Source organism: Populus euphratica, unplaced genomic scaffold, assembly GCF_000495115.2.
Source record: "Populus euphratica unplaced genomic scaffold, PopEup_1.0 scaffold28.1, whole genome shotgun sequence".
NCBI classification, from domain to species: domain Eukaryota; kingdom Viridiplantae; phylum Streptophyta; class Magnoliopsida; order Malpighiales; family Salicaceae; genus Populus; species Populus euphratica.
The window spans coordinates 204,397-224,049 of NW_011499862.1; the positions used below are offsets into that span (position 1 = coordinate 204,397).

Consider the following 19,653-nt stretch of genomic DNA (forward strand, 5'->3'; position numbering starts at 1 on the left):
CCTCAAGGTAATATATGGCTAGCATGAGTTGAAATCTTTTGCACACTCTTTCTGTGATAAACTAGGTGAAGCTAATCATATTCACTGGCTGGGAAACTTCTGAAATAGTAGATGTTATTCATGATATAAAGCACATGATGGGCGATGTGTTATTCCGGTTAGCCTTGGAGATGGTTGCTTTTCGGCCAAGCAGAGCCTATTCCTCGTGGCAATGATGGCTTCCTAGACTCTAATCCAATACACTATATGGACTTGCTTGTGAGTTCCTTATAGTCCTAGAAGGTGATTCTTAACCTTCAATCTTGTCCATTTTAGGGTCCTTGGTACGAGATACATAATAGAGATTTACAGTTGTAAATGCCAATGCAGCTTGAAAAAATGTTAAGATTAGTTTTCTGAGGTCTATGTATGTATCCCAATTAATGATTTCGATTCTCGTTCTTATGTTGGGCATAAAGAACTAGTAATCGAAATCATCTTTCCATTGCATTGATATTATATGCATATTTCATTGTAAATCCTACGCTGATCTGAATGTTCAAATCCTTGATTTTGTTCCAGATACACAGCTAAAAACTTCGTAACATTTGGAGGTGCTCGAGATACAGATCATCCTGAGATTAGGCAACCATCGGCACTTGATATTTGGACCAATTTACTCTCTGCTTGAGTATAAGCCTCCTGGTCAATGAGTGTGGTTTTGAAGCACAGCCCCCTTAAAATGCCTATGCAGGCCAACATAACCAATCAATTTACAAACTGTAGTTTCGGGGATAGATTATCAATAAATTCAAGAAAGAAATCAAAAGCAATGCGCCGTGTTCCTTGTAATGCTAGAATATATTCTTTTTAGATTTTGCAGAAGGGCTTTCCACTGACAAGTAAACTCTGTTCAAAGACAAAATTTCTTATGCAGGAAGACATTAGGCAATGCCAATGAGAGGACAAGATTTTACCATTCCTTCAAATGAATATGCTGACTTAAAAATGTGAAGGCAGTTTAGAATCCGGAGTCCGAACTAGACAATCGAACTTGCACCAGAACATGCAAAAGAGAGCTAGTTCTTTCCTTTCAATGCTCAACAATTTGCAGCGGGAAATTGTCTAGCTCAGTCTTTTGATGAGTTAAAGAAGGAAATTTCAACAAAAAAATGAAACAATTTGCAGTCCGCAACTGACAACGCTGAATCTGCATTTGCTCGAACTCTACTTTCAAGGCTTTGGAAATCTTGTCAGGAAAATCATAGCTATAATCACTTTGTAAAACTCTATTCATATAGCAATCCATCCGAGGATACTTTTGTTCCACTCTCTTGAACTTCCCTAAATTTTAATTCCATGGTGTTGGGAGATTTGCGCTGGGAGAGTCACTTGTATCCGAACACGTGAAGGCTATTATTTACAAGGAAGGACACCACTTTAACCCAAAAGCTTAGACTAATAAGTTTTAACTCATCTTACACACAAGCACCCTAAACTTCTTATTCATAACCGATGTGTGATTCCTCACTGGCATGTGGAACTCAACACGTTGAGCATGCAGTGCTAATAACTTTAAACATTCTATGAACTTGTGACTAATGCTACTTTCAGTTATAGGATACCTTTCTAGCCTTCTAGGAGAAATCCTCGGTGATCTTGGCGGGAAATGTACATTGAAATCCGGCATTTAACTAAAAGCCTCGTAAGATCATAGCAGAATGAGATTTGTCAAAAGCAAGACAGCTCATTATCAATGAGCAACATGAAAAACTAGTATAATTCATAGAAAATGTCAATTCTGCAGCGTAAGATTGTGAAGGTATCAAGAGATTACGGGCAATCTGCTGCTACAGGAAGCTCTGAAGAACAGAAGAGTATGTGTTGAAGGTAATGGATTAGTAATTCTGGATATATTTTTCGCTTTTTTTTTTGGATCGTCATTGTATTACCTACAAGTTTCTATGCCATTCTCATTCATGAAATTGAAACCTGAAGTTCACTAATCCCAGAGTAATTAATAGTACTGTACAAGAAAATTGCGAAATCTGTTCCTCGTGATGGAATATGCTAGATCTGGATCTGATCATTCATTGAATCCGTGCTTCAACTATGGCCTTAGAATTGGTTATCTTTTAAAGTTCGGTACACCCCCTGATAAGATGGAAACTGACTCTACATACTCTAACGTCAGGAAGCTTTTTTCTGCAGGAAAGCCTAAAATTGCTCATGTCTGTGAAAGAACATGGTCCTGTCTCACTATAAAATTGCTTGTCTAACAGTTGTTCCGTTCCAAGTTGGAAAAGTGTCTATTCCCTAAAAAACTCTGGTTTTTACCTTTCACTAAATATAAAATGTGGGAATTATAGCTTCCAGTTCTACCTTCATGCACTTGCTTGCTGTTGACAAAATTGGGATTATATAATATGGCCAAGATTGAGAATATACTAGAAGAATACAGGACAGGCATTATGCATTCAATACAAAATAATATAGGGAATCACATGTTAGAATCTGCCCATCTGGAAACGCAATCTACCAAATCTGCTTAGGCTTTTTAAATCATATATAACCACCTACTCCCTCTCCTATTTTTTGGAAAAACTAGCCTTCAATCTATCCATCAATGAGGTTCCTTATTAGTCACTAATGGGAGTTTAGTCCATGGACACTCTTCCTTGTTGAGTGTGGTAAGTGATAAGATTCAGATTTAAGTCCTACTCCTGCTATCTTCAAAACTTCAAGAAAGCCATATATATATATATATATATATATACACACACACACACACACACACACAACTCCTGCTATCTTCAAAACTTCAAGAAAGCCATATATATATATATATATATATATATAGACACACACACACACACACACACACACGTCCCCTGTGAGAAACATATCAAACTGGAATAGAAAAAAACTGGAGTGAAATGGTTTGTTTATAATGCTTTAAACAAGAGCCATGCAGATAAATATAGAACTCTGCCCTTACAGTATGTATTTTGGCCTTTGCTTCAACATACGTGCAGACCAGGAGACATCCCACCTCATATGGAAAACAGTTGACCTTGATGAAAAAATACATCCATTCATTGAATGTAATGCATGGATTATGGAATGGCTGATTTAAATATACTGCAGGAGATAAACAAATCACCCCATCAAAGTGGAGTTTTCTTTGTTTTTGATATTTGACACCGAAGTCCATTACCAACCACTTGTCCTCTTAAGAAATTCAGTATAATATCCTCTTGATAGGAGCTAATGGTCGGTGGCTACAATTTTTATATGGCCAATGTGTGTGTTTGTCCTTGATGTAACATGGCATCCAAGCTTATTCATCCAGATGGAAGCATGGCCATTGAATCAGTCGTGGTCAGCGTTGTGGCTGACCATTATTGTAGGACTAAACCCTTCAGTTGGGAGTGGTTTGAGGTGCACCACCACATTGGTTATTGGAGGTTTTTCAAGAATGGTTGAGTGAGGATTTCATTAGTTTATTGGATGACTGTAATGACAAAACTTCACACCTACCTTAATAAAGGGAAAGTTCTAACCCCACCAAGAAATAATAAATTTTTTTTTTGAAATTTCCAACTTTAATCTAACCATTAAAAATCAAGTTCTGTGATGTTTAGTTACAAAGCCAATGATTAGTAGTCGGAAACAACCAGAAATTTGGCACAAAGGATAAGATTCTTAGTGCAATTGATAATCTTCATTATCCAGAAGCAAAGGTTCCACAATAATGTATAAATTACAACTCAGTTTTGTAAAGACACCTAACTTTGAACTACAAGTCGTCCATCAGCTTTCGAAGTCCAACGGAAGAAGGTGATAAATTTGAGGAGCATAAAGGCTCTCTTCTACTGTTAAAGAAAATGAAGTTTTTCTCTAGATGCTATCTTGATGTCTTTTTCCACCACTGATCTGCATTTTCTTTTGTTTCCTTTTTTTTTTTTTAAGGTTGTGAAGGTGGATCCGAACTTGATTCCTAATTCTTATGGTTTACCAAGGAAGGTTACCACTAGATTAGATGATCATTGCTGATGATATACCATGTTTCAAGCTGGATGAAGAAAAGTAATGAACAAAGTACTGGTTTATTCACACTCTTCATCATTGCTCAGTCATTTGATATAATACAAGCTTAAGCTAAAACGATAATATGAAAAGTTTAGAGCTTAAGTACTCAACAGGAAATGCGGAAAGAAAAAGAAGAGCAATGAAGAAGAAAACAAAAGCTTCTCTACATATCCAAAATCCCATTTTGCTCTTTCTGGCTGTGATCTTCTGCAATGTTTTTCACCTCATTACATAGGCCAATGAATTGTCCCTCCTGCTGCCAAGATCTTTTGCTCAAGCTGCAATCGTACAAATTGAAATCAGTTGCTTGTGAAACACTGTTTATTCTAAACAAGTTATGATTTCTTTCTCGTTTTCCCTCTTACCTTGAACAGTGTTTCAAGCTTAGTTTTCACGAGGGAATACTCATGCTTCACTTGCTGCAGACATTTTTGGCACCTACACGGAACCAAATTTGACGCCAGGAACATGAAACTGTGCATAGCTATATATATATTTTTTAAAGATTGAACCTCACAATTTGTAGGGTATAAAGCTAAAGCTAAAGCAAAGCAATCTGAAACATGAGTTGGAAATAAACCTACCCTTCTATATTTCGCTCCTCGCAGAAGTTGCGGAAGCCAATGCAGACTTTCTGAACTCTTTGAGCCCCAATGCTGTTATTTCAAGACCTTTTTTTAGTGGGAGGATAACAGATGGAAGAGGCATAAGAGAAGAACAGGTTGATGGGGAAATATGACCAAGATTTTGCCTGGATAAGAATATATGCAACATACTCCTCTTGATTTGGTGCAAAAATGTTTTGCATAGTTATAGTAATCAGCCACTTTTTCAGGATTGATTAACCAGGAAAAAAAATTTAAGAAGTAAAATTGGACAATGCATAGACAACTGCACTGATGCTAAACAGGACTGAGATTCCTTAGCAAGTCAATGGTGAAGCAAGCGCTTCAAGCAAATGACAAGATCTGTGTTACATATTTGATTTTTAAGCAATGAAACCATAACCATAACAGTCAAGGTACGTCATGTGCTGCTTGTCATTGTTGGGGGAAAAAATCACCCATGAACGGAATAAAGCCTTCCATGTGACCACCTTGGTCTTGACTGTAGATTGAGCTTCTAGTAAAACAAGGTGAATAAAAATGGCTTTTTATACCCAGAATCCACTTGTGCTGAGAATGGAAATATAGAGGGAACTAACAAATATATACCTGGAGCTGCTACCCTTCAACTGGTGAACATGGGCATCAATTTTCCTGTAATCTACACTTTGCTGCTCTCTATTCAAAACCACAAATATATACATCAGCACAGTGGAATCTCCCAGTATGTTTAACACCATAGAAAAAAGGGAAAGGAATGTTAGAGGAGATCTACGGAGTTAAGATTCTCACAAAGCTTTGGCCAGCTCATCGAGAAGCCTTTCAGAGTCTTCAAAGAAAAGAGTCACAACCTCAACTACAAAATCTGGGTTGCTCTCATCTTGAAGCTGTTGAAGTTGGTTAAACTGGTCATCCAAGAATCCCTTCAGACGCACACAAAGAACTCATCATCAACCAGCCAGAGAAAGGCCAAACAAAGTAGAAGTAAAAACAAAGCACAACACAACCAAAGCTTCTGCTTCTCTTTAAGGAATATCTATGTTAATGTTAATATATTGCAAGTTATACACTAACCTCATTAAACAGTTGAGCACTGTAGTCAACTAACTGCCTTTGCAACTGAACTACACTGTCCATTGTTAGGATTTCTCAAGTTCTCTGCTAGCCAAGTTAGCTGGCAGATCTTATTATAGTGTATAGAAGTAGAAGAAGTTGATTGATTTCTTTGAAAAAGTTTAAAGGCAAGGAAAGGTTTTGATGACTTTTATGGTCTTTGTAGCTAAAGATTCTTTCTTGCTCGTAGAGTAGACCACTACTATGCTATAAACAGAATGTGAAGTCAAGTCACTCATCTTTATATTATTGGACCTCCACTTTCCCTCCCTCACTCCCTTCTCTGGGTTTGTGTGTTTTTTTGTTCTCTCCTCTTTCTCTCTCAACAAAGCATTATTAATTTATTTATTACAAAGCTCAGATCAAGCCTTAAAATATTTGACAGCATCGCAAGATCCACAACCTGATGCCATTGTACCTTTCACCTTTCCACCCTTTTCTTTCAGTAAATATTGTATTCTCCCTTCTCCTCGTCCAATTTGAACAAGAGACAGAGATGGTGGCGACCAATGTTCTGTTCAATAAACATGATCGGCCCAGAGATCACAGTCATTGCTGTCCATCAATCGAATATCAGTAAATTATTAGCTCCTTGTAATCTAGAAGACAGAGTTTCACAAACCTTAAAATCATAACTAAATTATAGAGAGAGATTTAATTTAATAAACTCTAAAAATGTCAAATACTGAATGGCAATAGTGTCCAAAACTGTTTTAAATAATAAGCTAAAACGATTAACTAACAAAACTCGAATTAAATAAATATCACAAATTTAATTAAAAAAACAATCTGAAAATAACAACAAGTATAAAGAAGATTTCAAAACATTAACACCAGGGCTTAATTTGAGCATGAAAACAACCCATATAGAATGAGGTATGTAGTACGCGTTAGCAAAATTTCATTCTTATTTAATGATTAGATTAAAATTTATGCAGGTTTCTGTCGATAAGCTTGTTTTTCTTGTCCAAACTTCTTGAATTTAAACTTAGCAATCTAACCTATGAACATACCTCCTGAATGTTTCATGTCACTTAGTCTATACTGGATCATTAGCCTGAGCTGTGTTGAGGGTAAGATAATCTACTTTTTGTTGAACATGAAAAAAAATTGTCTAAGCATGACTAATGTATTTTTTAATAAAAAATAATAATAAATTCAAAATATAATATATATATATATATATATATGGAATAACATCTTTTTAAAAATATTAATATAATGATGTATTAAATGATATTGTTTTTTAAATATTGAAGTGATGATATATTTGATAAATCTAGATTAATAGATTAAATTTACAATTCAAGTCATAAGACTGTGATAATTCAATAAAAAATAAATCAAAATTAATTATAAAAATTAATTCTTAAACAACTTAATATTAAAAGATAAAATTAAAAAAATTAAAAAAACAAAAAAAACTACCCGAGACAACCCAAATTAACTCGCTAAGATAATAAGATTAAGACAATTTTATATAAAATAGATAGAAATAAATTATAAAATCTTATTTATAATTGATAAAATATTAAAAAATATAATTAAAAAAATTAATTAAAAATTAAATCAAATCAATCTAGACTAACTGACTAATTTTTAAATTTGTAACTTGAGTTATAAAATGAAAATTAAAAAAAAAACACACTATTTTAATATTCTAATAAATAGTATTTTGCCGTGGAAGAACAACTAGTTAGATATACCCTGTTAATTAATTAATAAGACAAATGCACATTGTCTAGTTTTTTTAATACAATAGATGGGATCTTGAGCGATTTACTATGCATAGCTAAAAATACATTTTGATTCCTGTATTTTTGTTTTGTCTGCATCTTCTTCCTCTTTGTTTTTGCCTCTCCATGATCTGCAGCGGCCGGGGCATATGCCAATTTCAAAGTTTGGTGTGTCACTTGTGTGGTCGACACCCACCATACTTATCACTTGATTATCGGCTTAAATTAATTTTTTTATATAAAAAAATATCTAACTATTGTTAAGTTGTTTTCCAATAAAAAATGATTATAAACTCAAAATATAATATATATTCAATGACGTTTTTTTTATAAAGAGATATTAATATAGTTTTTTAAATATTAAAATAATAATATATTAAATAGACAAAGTTTAATTTATTGAATTTATGATACAGATGGTAATAATTAAATATTAAAAGATAAAATTAAAAAAATTAAATAAAAATAAAAATATTATTTGAGTTAATCTATATTAATTTATATATATTAAAAAAACATTGCATGTTACATGACAGATGAAATGTTATTATTAACTAGATGTTGACAAGAGCTGCTAATCTTGGCTGGATCAAAAGTTAATCTAGCGCTAAAAAAAATTATGGGGGCGCAATTAAATTTTATCGGAATGATAAATTTTTTGAAATGCGAATTGAAAGCTTCGTCCTAGTATTTAAATGATAAAATTTTTGAAATGCGAATTGAAAGCTTCGTCCTAGTATTTAAATGATAAAATTTTTGAAATGCGAATTGAAAGCTTCGATAAAATTTTTGAAATGCGAATTGAAAGCTTCGTCCTAGTATTTAATGAAATTAATCAATCTGTTAATAAATACTAAAAAATTATTAATAATAAACAAAAACTAAACCAAAATATAAGTGATGAATACATATAAAAAAAACATAATCTTGTGACATCTTATTCTACTTAATATCTTTATTTAATTATGTGTTTATGTTTTAAAAAATAAGAAATTAATCAATAAAAAATAATTTATTAGCATAATTCTTTTGCTTTTTATTCATTTGAACTTGCTTGATGTCATAGTTCATTACATAATCTAGATCTCAAATTTAATTGTATTGGACTTAGCTTGAAACAATCTATTTGATATTATTTGTTCTCCTTAAAGTTAAAATACTCAAATGTGAAATATCAAAAACAATCTTAATCCTAATCGCCAAATTAAAATACTGTTGATAAGGGTATCAATGGTGATCAATCTATCTATTCTCAGTGTCAAGATCCAAAACCAAGGGGAGCTGCACCCCATATACATACATACACATATACATATACTATATCTATATATATATATATATAAAATGTTGAGCATGTGATAGGAACAAGTGAAAGCGATGCAAAATCTTGTAGCATTTATGTCCTGAGATTTTTATTAAGAGGTAAAATTTGTCTCTTCTAGAATAAACGATGAAGAGTCGCCATAAACAATAGTGATTGCAGATTCAATATCTCTCCCTTGAAGATTCAACAGATTCCTTCAAAGAAGATATCTACTCTTATCTTACCTGCTCCCCTCCTCTTTTCTTCTCATCCTCCAATATTATCTCTCCACATTCCACTAATTATACCTTTTTTTTCAAGTATATGTGTGCGTGTAATGAATACAAACTATTCCCTTCATAAATATTTGGCAAGAAGTTTCGACCAGAGAGGCTACAATTTTTTTTGCCAATGAAATATTGATTAGGGAATGAATTATGAATGGATAGAGAGCTAAATGAGGATTCTGAGAAAGAAACTTCTTACAAATGCATCAAAGCAAGTATAAATGTTTTGCCTAAAATTCGATTGATAGAACACTTCGATTTAGTACGAGAAGATGCTGAGAAACCCAAATCATTAAAACTAAAGAAAAAAAAACATTTGGTTATCATGAATCAATATCAGAAACACTCGTTAAAAAATATTATTTTAATTAAAAAATATTATTTTAATTAAAAAATATTTTTAAAAACATCTTACGCCAAGAATCTCAACAAATTAATAGGTTTATAGTCTAGATTGTGACATGGAGATTGTAATTTGAATCAATGTGACTTCAGAAGAAAAAATGGCCAAAGGTATATGATTCTAGAACCATTGTCCTTGACATTAACAACCCTAAATTTTCCCTCCGTTGTTCGAGAGCTTTGATTTTCCTACCATAATGGGTGTGCACTGAGAATTTTGAATGATGGGTGTAAAGTTTAAGTGAAATTATTTTATTTTATTTTTATTGGGGGGCATGCACATATATATTATTTTCTGTTTGGTCCCACAATATTAAAGACTGAATGTGTTAGAAGTTGATTGGGTGAATAGCTAGAACTTCTAATTTCAAATGATCCATAATTTGGTCATGAAATTGTGGAGATCCAAGCACTATCTTCAGCAACTTCAACCCAAATATTCAATCATATCTTATAGCTGATACAGTTGCTAGAGGGCTTGCTGTTGTTTTCAAGTGAATTTTTTTCTTTTTATTTTTTGCCCGAGCCAATGCTGTTATATTCACATTACATCTGCAAAGCATCATCCAATCTTTGAGAAAATCTTAAATAATAATCAATTTCTCAGCTTAATCTACAATCAAATTCAAAACTTTCAACTAGCCACTCAAGAAACCGAAAGGTAATAACTCAACTCTTTAAATTATTTGATAAGCTTTGTGTTAATTTTTAACTATGAATGGTTTTTTTATTATGATTTTGACACTTGTTATGAATTTATGTACGGAGTAAATAGATAATTGAAGTTCATGTTAAAAAAATATAAAATAAATAACATAATAAAACAATCATAACTTTATTTATAATTATTAGATTGTGTTTAAATTTTATCAAATGATTCTATAGATCTAGTTGTACGAGGAAAATAACTGACTACAACCAGTCAAGTACTAAAAGACCCTCAAATTAGATTTAGAAGATATTTTTAATATCTATAGAATAGTTAGCATGTTATTTTTTCATCATAATATTTAATTACAAAGTTTTAAAAAAATATTATAGTTTTTCCTTTGTTTCTGTACAGTTTTAGGCTATAATTTTAAGATTTGAGAACTTTATTTTTTATTCATGTTATACATTGCCATTTGAGAGAATTTGTAAGTCTAGAGTGGAAAGGTTATCCAGAATCAAACCCATTCACATGATTTTGTTCTCACTTGCAATTTTTCTTATGATTTTTTTTTTAAATTTTTTTTGAGAAAATCTTTTGATTACATACAAAACAATATCATAAGAAGCAAATTCATTTACGAGCTTGACCGACAGCAAAACCTACTAACTATAAATAATTACCCTAGACATTTTGCCCCTTCTTTTCATCAAATTCTATGCCCTATGGTCAGAAATGCTAGAAACCTATCTCCCACTAATATACAAATCTCCTCTCCAATTATAAGGATAGACTAGTGGTAGGGCATTGCGTGAACTACATGTCTTTTGTCCTGACCGCTCCATTGAAAATGATTTTTTCCTAGTATTTTGGTGAATTAAAAACTAGGGCCAACTTGGCTTCATATCTAATTGATGGCTGTGTGTACTGTACATTCATTATTCATTCATGAGACTTGTTCGATGGGTAACTATCACTAGCACACCAAACCATGTGACCAAAACTTGAATGCTCCGTCACCTATGATCTAAAGCATAGGTTGACGAGCCGAATTACCTACCCATTTAGGTTTATTATCTACACAAGATCTTGGGAGCAGCATCTAGAGGATTCATTCCCTTGAATGCACTAGACTAGTCATCTCGGTTTGCTTTTGAGAAGAGAATAGTGTGCGAATCAAAACTTTATCCAAATCACCGATGCTGTTTAGCAATTTGCATGCTTCATTCTGTTGTCCATAAGCAAATACCCCTTTATCATTATCACTACAAACCAAGTCTTATGGGACCCAAAGAGGGTTGGCCACCACAAAGCTAGCCCCATTCAAATTGCGTGTTCAATGAAGAGAGAGCAAATTGCAAACCCATTAGAGGACAAGACGAGGGCACAGTGTCATCTCCGGGCTGCAGGCCTAAACGAGCTCTGCATCATTACCTCATTGCTATTTTTTCTCTAGGATAGTTTAGAGATTCAGTAAAGAAGCTGTGTTCAACTTGGTAGTGGATATAGAAAATCTTGGTGACTATTTGGGGTGTAAATAGAAAGGACCACTTCTTTGGCTGCCTCTTTTCTTGATATGGTGACGTCCAAAGGGGGACCATTTTTTTTTTTTAGCTGGATTTCTTGCTAGTAATATAACTGATAAGGCAGCCCACAAGCGTACAAATATGCAGGATGTCTGGGTATCCAAAGTAGAGACTTGAATGAATGTCGCCATCTAAACCCCACTAGCGTTGCACATCAAAATTTGCAGTGTGGTTTTGGCTGTTTCCTCTCTCTCTCTCTCTCTCTCTCTAGAACACATGTACAAACATGTACTCGCTTGTCTGCCGACAAATAAGAAATGGAGTATAGGAAGAATGCAAAAACTTATCTGGAAAAGTGTGCGCAAGCACCAACACCACCGTGAGAAGTGAGAACTTGAGCTGTGGTATGCAGTTGAGCGGGGCCACACCCTGCAGATCAGCACCACCGAAAGAGTGATGCAAAGCTTTTGAGGGGTTTAGAGACTGCCATGCAGAGTTCATGTGCCCTCTTTTGAATTCTAAATCAAAGAGTTATTAAAATCCCAACATTCCAGTAAACACACCCGAGACCAAGAACCTGAATTCGCACTGCAAGAGAATAAAACGATCCACCAGATATCCCTGAATCTGTAATTGGACATAGATAACAGTTGTTAAAAGCATTATGCATCTTACAGGAAAGGCAAAAAAAAATTGATAACGAGATCATTTCAATTTATTTCTCTTTATTCTATTTTTTCTTTTTCTTTGAAGAACAAATAATGTTACACAGCACAGAAAGAACCTTTCCACACAAATCGTTGGTATTTGGACATCAATTTACAACATGTACATGAGAATTAGAAGGGCAGAAGCCTGGCATTTACAACGGCAGTAATATATCTGCCAAGATTATCTCACTACTCGTATCAATCTGTCAGTAGCATTCCATTGTTGAAAAGGCAATCATTGCCACATTTATCAATTAGCTTCTAACCACCCCCATTAGGCTGACTTTTTCAGAACAAATTGAACTGTAAGGAATGGCAGCTTGAACAAAGCAGAACTTGAAAACAGGAAAACCGACATCAACCTGTCAGCAAAATAAAAAGACAACTTCATCAGGATCAGGATGGGGTATGAACTTATTATAGCACAGCCCGTGCTGACAGCAGAAACAACTTTATCATTGAAGTTAAGTGCAAAAAGTATGAGAATCCAATCAAAACTAGATACAATGTAGATTGTGAATAACGTGTCAAGATATAATTCAGGAGAAACAAGAAATTGAGAAGCATGAAATTGTGTACACACAATTCAGCAACCGCTTCCTAATTTTTAGTGTTCATGTTAATTTTTCATGATATAGAAGAAAAACTTTTACACGACTTCCAGATTCATACCTTCTTCGGAGAAAGAAAAAACACCTCCAAGCATATCGTCGTTGTCACCATCTTCCTCAGATTTATCTACATCACAAGGACTGCTGTTGTTGTCCACAAAAGTAAGAACTTCAGTTGATTCTTGACATTCTTTCAAGTCTGAAGCTTTACAGTAACCCTCATGGAAAAAATGCTCAAAATCTTGGGAATCGTTTGCTGGTCCCTCATCTATAGTGTTCATACTCAAATCAGAACGATTGGAACTTATGTTTGAAGCTTCACTGGTGACACCACTTTCTGATGACTGAGCTTCTTTTGCAATCAATCTTTCAGCAATAAGTGGACCATTTGTTAGAGATGTTACATTGCTATTGATAAAATTACTGTTCTCAGCAGAAGTATCACCCATTTGAGTTTGTTTGAATGAAATCGAACCACTATCTTTGTTAGTAGAGCTTTCATACAGAATAGGTGATGCCAACAAAGAAATCCCTCCTTCACCAGCATTAGAATTAACAGCTTGCATCATCGGGGGATAAAATTTTGTTGATGATCCTGGTGAACATGTAAAAAGAGTAAAACAAGTCATTATTTCTAAAATTCATAAAACATTGACTTTGAAAAGTGTCATACCGCCATCTGAATTTGGAACAGAACCAGGTGAGACAATCTCAGAGTGGGAAATAACAGCATCTTCAGACTCTTTGACTCCACGAGATCCAGAAGATAAGGTTGAGTATCTTACGCCACCTTGAGCCCTGCACAAAACAAAAGGTTGAGTCACATCTGAGATGAAAATGGTTGACAAGAAAATTTTGGACATGTTATTTAGTTGGATATTCTACACTATTCAGCCATTTCCTACTACAAAATGGATGAAAATCTTAGACGAGTAAAACAGACTGAACAAAATGGATGAAAATATTTTGCTAAATCTCCCATACATTAAGAAGCATAAATCATTTGTTGCGTGTCTACCTGTTTTTCAATTCTTTATTTGAAAAAAAAAATAACATTCTAAAGTGTTCTTCATTTAATGCTTCCATTCTTCTGAAGATTGCAAAAAAACAAGAAAAGAAAAAAAAAAGCCATGGCAACGAGCATTACAGTGGATGTGAAAAATAGACAAAATTAATAAGCACAAAATGGAATATCTGACAGGGATCCCAGCAGGAAATATGAGCTAAAGCAATAAGCCCTATAAGAGTGTCAGGAGTAAGAAAATTTTGCTTTCGCTCCATGAAATCAATATTCAGCAAAGAACAAGCCTTGCATCTTTTTTTGACTCTTGCACAATTAGCAAGCTCAACAAGATAGAATTTGCTAACAGCTTCAAACTTACCATTGCTATAAAAGAAAAAGTTCTAGAAACAAGTGGGGTGTAAAGCACTCTTAAAATAAAACGAACAAAACACCTGAAGATGAAAAAAATGAACAAGGTAACCTCCCTAACAATTATTACCCAGTTACCATATCTACAATGCTGAAAAACTTGTGATTACCGTTCACTCCATTCAGAGGTCCTGTGAAAATGGTCAAAAACAGGCAGTAGGTCCCTCCGCCTAATCTCAACCTCATGAACAGGAACCTTCTCCAGTTCAATCTCTTGACCAGCTTGATCTTCAATGAAGTTCTCTTCATTAGGCCCCAGATGACTCATTGCATAGAAATACATCTGTGACAAAGGGAACAGAAAATAAGCAAAGTTGAAACATGATAAGCAGAAGCAATGCATAATGATTTTCAGAAAAACACCTTAGATTTCTGCCAGAGTGGAATTCTCCAAGAGCTCATCTGCACCTCTGCATTGGAGAGATACAAATGAGATGGTTCATGGGACTTCACCAACTGTGAATGCCCAATACCATCATCTTCACCATCAGACATGTACATGACCGTCTCTTTAGTTTCTTGTCCCCTACGAGTGATTCCAGAAATGCATTCCTCTCTTTCTGGCCAATCTGCTCTTCGGCAAACATCCCACCATTGAACAGATTCAACATTAACTCGTAATTCCTCATCTTGCATCTGCACTGAAGATGCTGGCCCATTTCTTGAAGCAATGTCACTTGGCTCTCCCCCCACTGATGAAAAAAGTTTATATTGAACTACATGACCACAAGGAGTGTAAACCATTAGGTGATCCAAAGAGTTAACTTTTCTCAAGTGAGCAGGTTGTGAATCTTGGGGCACACAACTATGGAAAACAGCAGCTATGGCACCAGATGGAATTGATGTCTTCCCTGATCCAGAAGATGCAGCATTGCTAACTGTGTTGAGCCATCCAGAGTTATTATTTTTTATTCTGCTCACCACAGAAAGGGTAACAGGCGATGGCGGTGATGAAGAAAGAGAATGCTGGTTTAACAGGAAAGATGGAGTGGACCACCATGGTAAGGATACAACAGGCAAAAGAGCTGGCCCGTCAACATGGGAATTATGTATTTGAAGAACATTCTCACCACCAAAAGGGGAAAGCACAAAAATATGGCAAGTCCCCCTGGACGAAACAATGGCAATCCACTGACTGTAATGACTAAAGCAAATGTCTTGTATAACCTGTATGATAAACACCAAAGGAATACATCTCCATAAAAATAGAAGAAAAAAATAATGTTGGGGAGATGGAGGAAACAGAAACATACAGCTGGGGTAATGCCACGATGGAGCTTGTAAAGGTGCACATGAGAAGAGCTCCAATCATAACTCTTGGCACCTGGTCCACTTTGAGAGCAGGATGGCATAATCCGAAAAATATTTATATTGTTCCCATGAATAGAGGCAGTGACCAGAAGTGTACCACTTGGATCAAAACATAGAGCAGAAATTGGACTAGTATGAGCTCTAAATTGTGATATCACAGCTCTGGAAACAAAATCTTTCACAACAACCTGCAATAGAACACTTGATTAAGAGAGAAAATATTTGAGTTACACTTGAATACTGACAGATGCTTTCCACCACATGCCTCCAGTACTTAGAATGTCTAAAAATTACAAAGCCACACCTGTATAATAGAAATAAATGCAAAATAGAACTTAAGCCAATAATTTCATTGGAAGAATGAAACATATAAGCCAGGACATGAAAGCTAGTTTTTAATTTCCAGTCACATGAGAGCATAATATAACTGAAATTCCAGTTCTCAGCTTGTCAAAAACTAACCATTCCAGCAGTATCTGAATCTGCTGAATGTGTTGCACTGCGACCAACTTTCCAGCTTGAATTTGAAGATACGGGAGAACTAGAACCATCAGGCATAAGATCATGACAGTATCTAGACAGTGTCTTGTAGCCTATGTCTCCCAAATTTATTAAACCAGTAGCTAATTGCTTACTAGATTCCATGGCATACCGAGCTACCAGACTCCCACTGCCTGGTGAACTTGATGGACTGACACCCAGAGGAGGAGTAAGACTTTGTGGACTCAAGCGGCCTGTATTTAACACCAGCGGGTTGTCAGAAGCATAAGCCAACCACCTAGGACCCACAGCCATTGGACCATATCCAATATTAACCCCACCCATTCCTTGACCTCCTAACTGAGGGACAGGATAAGTGAGAACACTGAATTTGTTCTCAAAAGTGAGAGCATCAAAGCAGTATATCTGCCAGCACAATGAGAAAAAAAAAAGAAGAAGACATTAAGAGAGTTTCAATCACTTAACTCCATTAATTAACCAAACCACAATAAATTTACATAATCTTCTATTAGGGGATGATAAAAGCTTCCCCCAATGAATGTCTTCAATTAACTAGTAATGTAGATTATGAGATGATAAAAGCTCCCTCCAATAAATGTCTTCAAGTAACGAGTAATTGCAACCATCCCATATCATTACTCTCGGTTTTCAAACGAACTGGTGAAACTCCACAAAAACTAGCAGCATATACAAATACACTAGAAGACTAGAAGTTACTGTGAAAAGCATCTTAGGTAAAACTTGTGCTTACTTGAGTTGCAAGACCCACAGCAACTACACGTGGACTGCATCTGACCATATACACAGTTGAACGGAATCTCAGAACATGAACGTAATTATGAGATCTCAGTGAGTAAAACCGAACAATAGTTGGAGAGATGGCAACATTTCCCGTGTGAGACTCATTAAAGCCATCTCTCCCACTGAGCACTAGACCTGAGCTCTTTGATTCGTCACATGCAACAACCAAGAGCAAAGGATGTGATGCTCTATACCCCTCTCCTTTGCAATCCTCAGACTTTGCAGGAAGGGGCTGCATCTGTAAAAATGTAACCGAATCATCATGTCTCGAGACAAGTTCAGTGACATTAGAGGCATCTTCAACATCAATGACTTGAAAGCCATTGGAGTACCCAAGTAAGAGGACGTTCTTAAAAGAACCAGGTCCAAGCTCTAGTTTGTCAAATGAAGCCCAAAGCACCTGTTTCACCAAACCATGGAAACCACGCCACAAAACATAAGCTTAACAATGGAAATGCAAAACACAGAAAACATAACGAAAGGAAGTAAAACAAAATTGCAAGAAAATAAACAGATTCTCATGTAAAACAAAATCGCAAGAAAATAAACAGATTCTCATTGACATAGCAACTCTTTAAAATTGCTGGAGCAATAGATTAGCATCATTACACGTTGAAAAAACATTTAAAATATCACAACCTAGTGATAGTGTTCTTTCTCTACCTCTCCACACAATTTTTAAACATCTTCATTCTATAAGCAACCTCGTCATCAGAGCCCTCCCATTCAATCCCGTGTCACTTAATTCCATGACAATTTACTGAGATCGCCAGCTAAGCTAACAAGCAAGCGCCAGCAAATCCACTCGCCAATTAGTAAACAACGCGACCTATCGACTTTTCTAATTAAACCCAGCAATTACAGTAATGCCAAGCAAATTAAATCTATTGACCTCAAAAAATAATAATAAAATCTTAAATTGCCCAAATAATTCATCAGTAAACCCTCAGGCTACTTCGAAAAAAAAATTAATTAAAAAAATTAATAGTGTCTGTTTGGTTAATAGCTGAAAACCTATGCTACAATCATTATTTATTCAACTTTTTTTTAGCAGCGAACAAACAGTAACATTAAAAAATAATCAAAAAGACATAAATCATCATAAAATACTAATTCATCTCGTTAAATAAAAATAAACTAAAAATCCAAGAGATAAAAAAAGAAGGAACTGAACCTGGTCTTTGCGGTCCTGGTGGTCACCGGCGATAGAAGCAGCAACAGAAGTGCTGGCAGACCGGACACCGGAAGAAGCGGTTTTAATGCAAGAAGAAATGAACTTCAAAGAATTAGGAATAAACCGATTGTTTTTATTGTTATTATTGCTGCTGCTATTATTTTCTCCTTTGTTGCTATTATTCTTCATAATAATCAACAGATACAAAAAATTAATAACTCCGAAAGTCACCGGCTACAGGCGATCGATCATAGAAGGTGAAATTGAGTTTAATTATTTTCCGGTGACGAGAAATTGAGAGAGATAGGCTGTGTTTGGTGGAATTTTTTTTTTTTTTATGAGTTTTGACTTTAGAGAGAGAAAGACAGATATAAAGAGAGGGAGAGGGAGAGAGACGGTTTTTTGAGTTCTTTGCTTTGGCTTCGCTTTTGCTATTTTCCTTTTTTTTTTTTTTCTTTTTTTCACTTGTTCTCGATGGGGATGGAAATGTGCGCGCGTGCGTGAACGCTCTGTTTGTGAGCGCGTGTGTTTACTTCTTTTTTTTTTGGAAGTGATAGTTAATTTGAAGAGGAAATAATACTTTGGGAAATTTGAACGGTGTCCCCGGAGTTCAACGAAATTACAAAATATAACATTTTTTCCTCGCTTTTTTTGGCTTAAAAAATTGATAATCAATTTGGATATAAGTAATATGCTATTTTAATGTGAGGGGGTGTGAAAAATTAAATCGGAATCTAGAGAGATTAATATATCTAAAATTTTGAAAATTATTTATATTATCCATATAATCCAATTTTAAATAATAAATATATAGAATAATAATATTAATAAGTCATTACATTTTCTTTCTTTCTTGTAAAGGATAAGCACATTTAATCCCCACAATTCCTTTCTTGTGGGACTTAAATTTCTTCCTCGACTATGTGTTGTATGGTGCTTGGAAGATGAAGATTTTTGCAATTAATTTTGATTTTTTTCTCTTTTATATCAACTGACATGGACAACTTATAACATAATGGTAGTGATATATCATAATTAATTTCACCTCAAATGATTTTATTAAGTCAATGGAAGCTAGAATTATGATACATGGTGTTGAAAAGAAAAAAAGACGTGTAAAATAGTTCATGAAGAAATCACAATCGATCATTGGCTGATCAAACCAATACCCTATCTTTCTTTTTTATGGTTTTTTATCCCGATACTTTTATACTTAATTAATCATATCCATTCCCTTTTCATTTCTTTGTTTGAATGCATATAATAAAATCACTAAAATAATTAAGTAGTGAAGAGTGGATATTAAAAAATTATATAAATATTATAAATAATTTTGAATTGAATAGGACTTCATCATATTATGTTAACTTTGGATTGAGAATGCAAAAACTAATTTTTTTTTCTTTCAAACTTAAATTTTT

At 34.5% G+C, this 19,653-nt stretch overlaps 2 protein-coding genes across 2 annotated transcripts; both read right to left on the minus strand.

The window, feature by feature from the left end:
- Positions 1 to 4,069: 4,069 nt before the first annotated feature.
- LOC105124973 (histidine-containing phosphotransfer protein 1-like) lies at positions 4,070 to 6,254 on the minus strand. Its single transcript, XM_011025209.1, has 6 exons — positions 5,751 to 6,254; positions 5,469 to 5,599; positions 5,286 to 5,354; positions 4,656 to 4,727; positions 4,437 to 4,509; positions 4,070 to 4,349 (listed from the first exon to the last, which is right to left on the minus strand). The coding sequence occupies exons 1-6, from the start codon at positions 5,811 to 5,813 to the stop codon at positions 4,299 to 4,301; spliced, it is 459 nt and encodes a 152-aa protein (XP_011023511.1). The 5' UTR covers positions 5,814 to 6,254; the 3' UTR covers positions 4,070 to 4,298.
- A 6,135-nt stretch (positions 6,255 to 12,389) lies between these two features.
- Positions 12,390 to 18,676, minus strand: LOC105124974 (autophagy-related protein 18h-like). The gene is made up of 9 exons (XM_011025210.1): positions 18,233 to 18,676; positions 17,009 to 17,458; positions 16,219 to 16,662; positions 15,699 to 15,944; positions 14,809 to 15,612; positions 14,556 to 14,728; positions 13,687 to 13,811; positions 13,075 to 13,608; positions 12,390 to 12,764 (listed from the first exon to the last, which is right to left on the minus strand). Exons 1-9 carry the CDS (start codon positions 18,419 to 18,421, stop codon positions 12,760 to 12,762), a joined length of 2,970 nt encoding a protein of 989 aa, XP_011023512.1. The 5' UTR covers positions 18,422 to 18,676; the 3' UTR covers positions 12,390 to 12,759.
- Positions 18,677 to 19,653: the final 977 nt, after the last annotated feature.

What these genes read in the sequence shown, in the direction of transcription:
- LOC105124974 (XM_011025210.1), bottom strand. Translation starts at nt 18,421, where the DNA reads ATGAAGAATAATAGCAACAAAGGAGAAAATAATAGCAGCAGCAATAAT. An exon ending in CACTCTGGCAGAAATCTAAG is followed by an intron (nt 14,729 to 14,808) that starts GTGTTTTTCTGA and finishes CCTTTGTCACAG; the next exon opens with ATGTATTTCTATGCAATGAG. An exon ending in TGTTCCAAATTCAGATGGCG is followed by an intron (nt 13,609 to 13,686) that starts GTATGACACTTT and finishes CATGTTCACCAG; the next exon opens with GATCATCAACAAAATTTTAT.
- LOC105124973 (XM_011025209.1), bottom strand. Translation starts at nt 5,813, where the DNA reads ATGGACAGTGTAGTTCAGTTGCAAAGGCAGTTAGTTGACTACAGTGCT. An exon ending in GATGAGCTGGCCAAAGCTTT is followed by an intron (nt 5,355 to 5,468) that starts GTGAGAATCTTA and finishes GGTTTTGAATAG; the next exon opens with AGAGCAGCAAAGTGTAGATT. An exon ending in TTGAAGGGTAGCAGCTCCAG is followed by an intron (nt 4,728 to 5,285) that starts GTATATATTTGT and finishes TTGAAATAACAG; the next exon opens with CATTGGGGCTCAAAGAGTTC.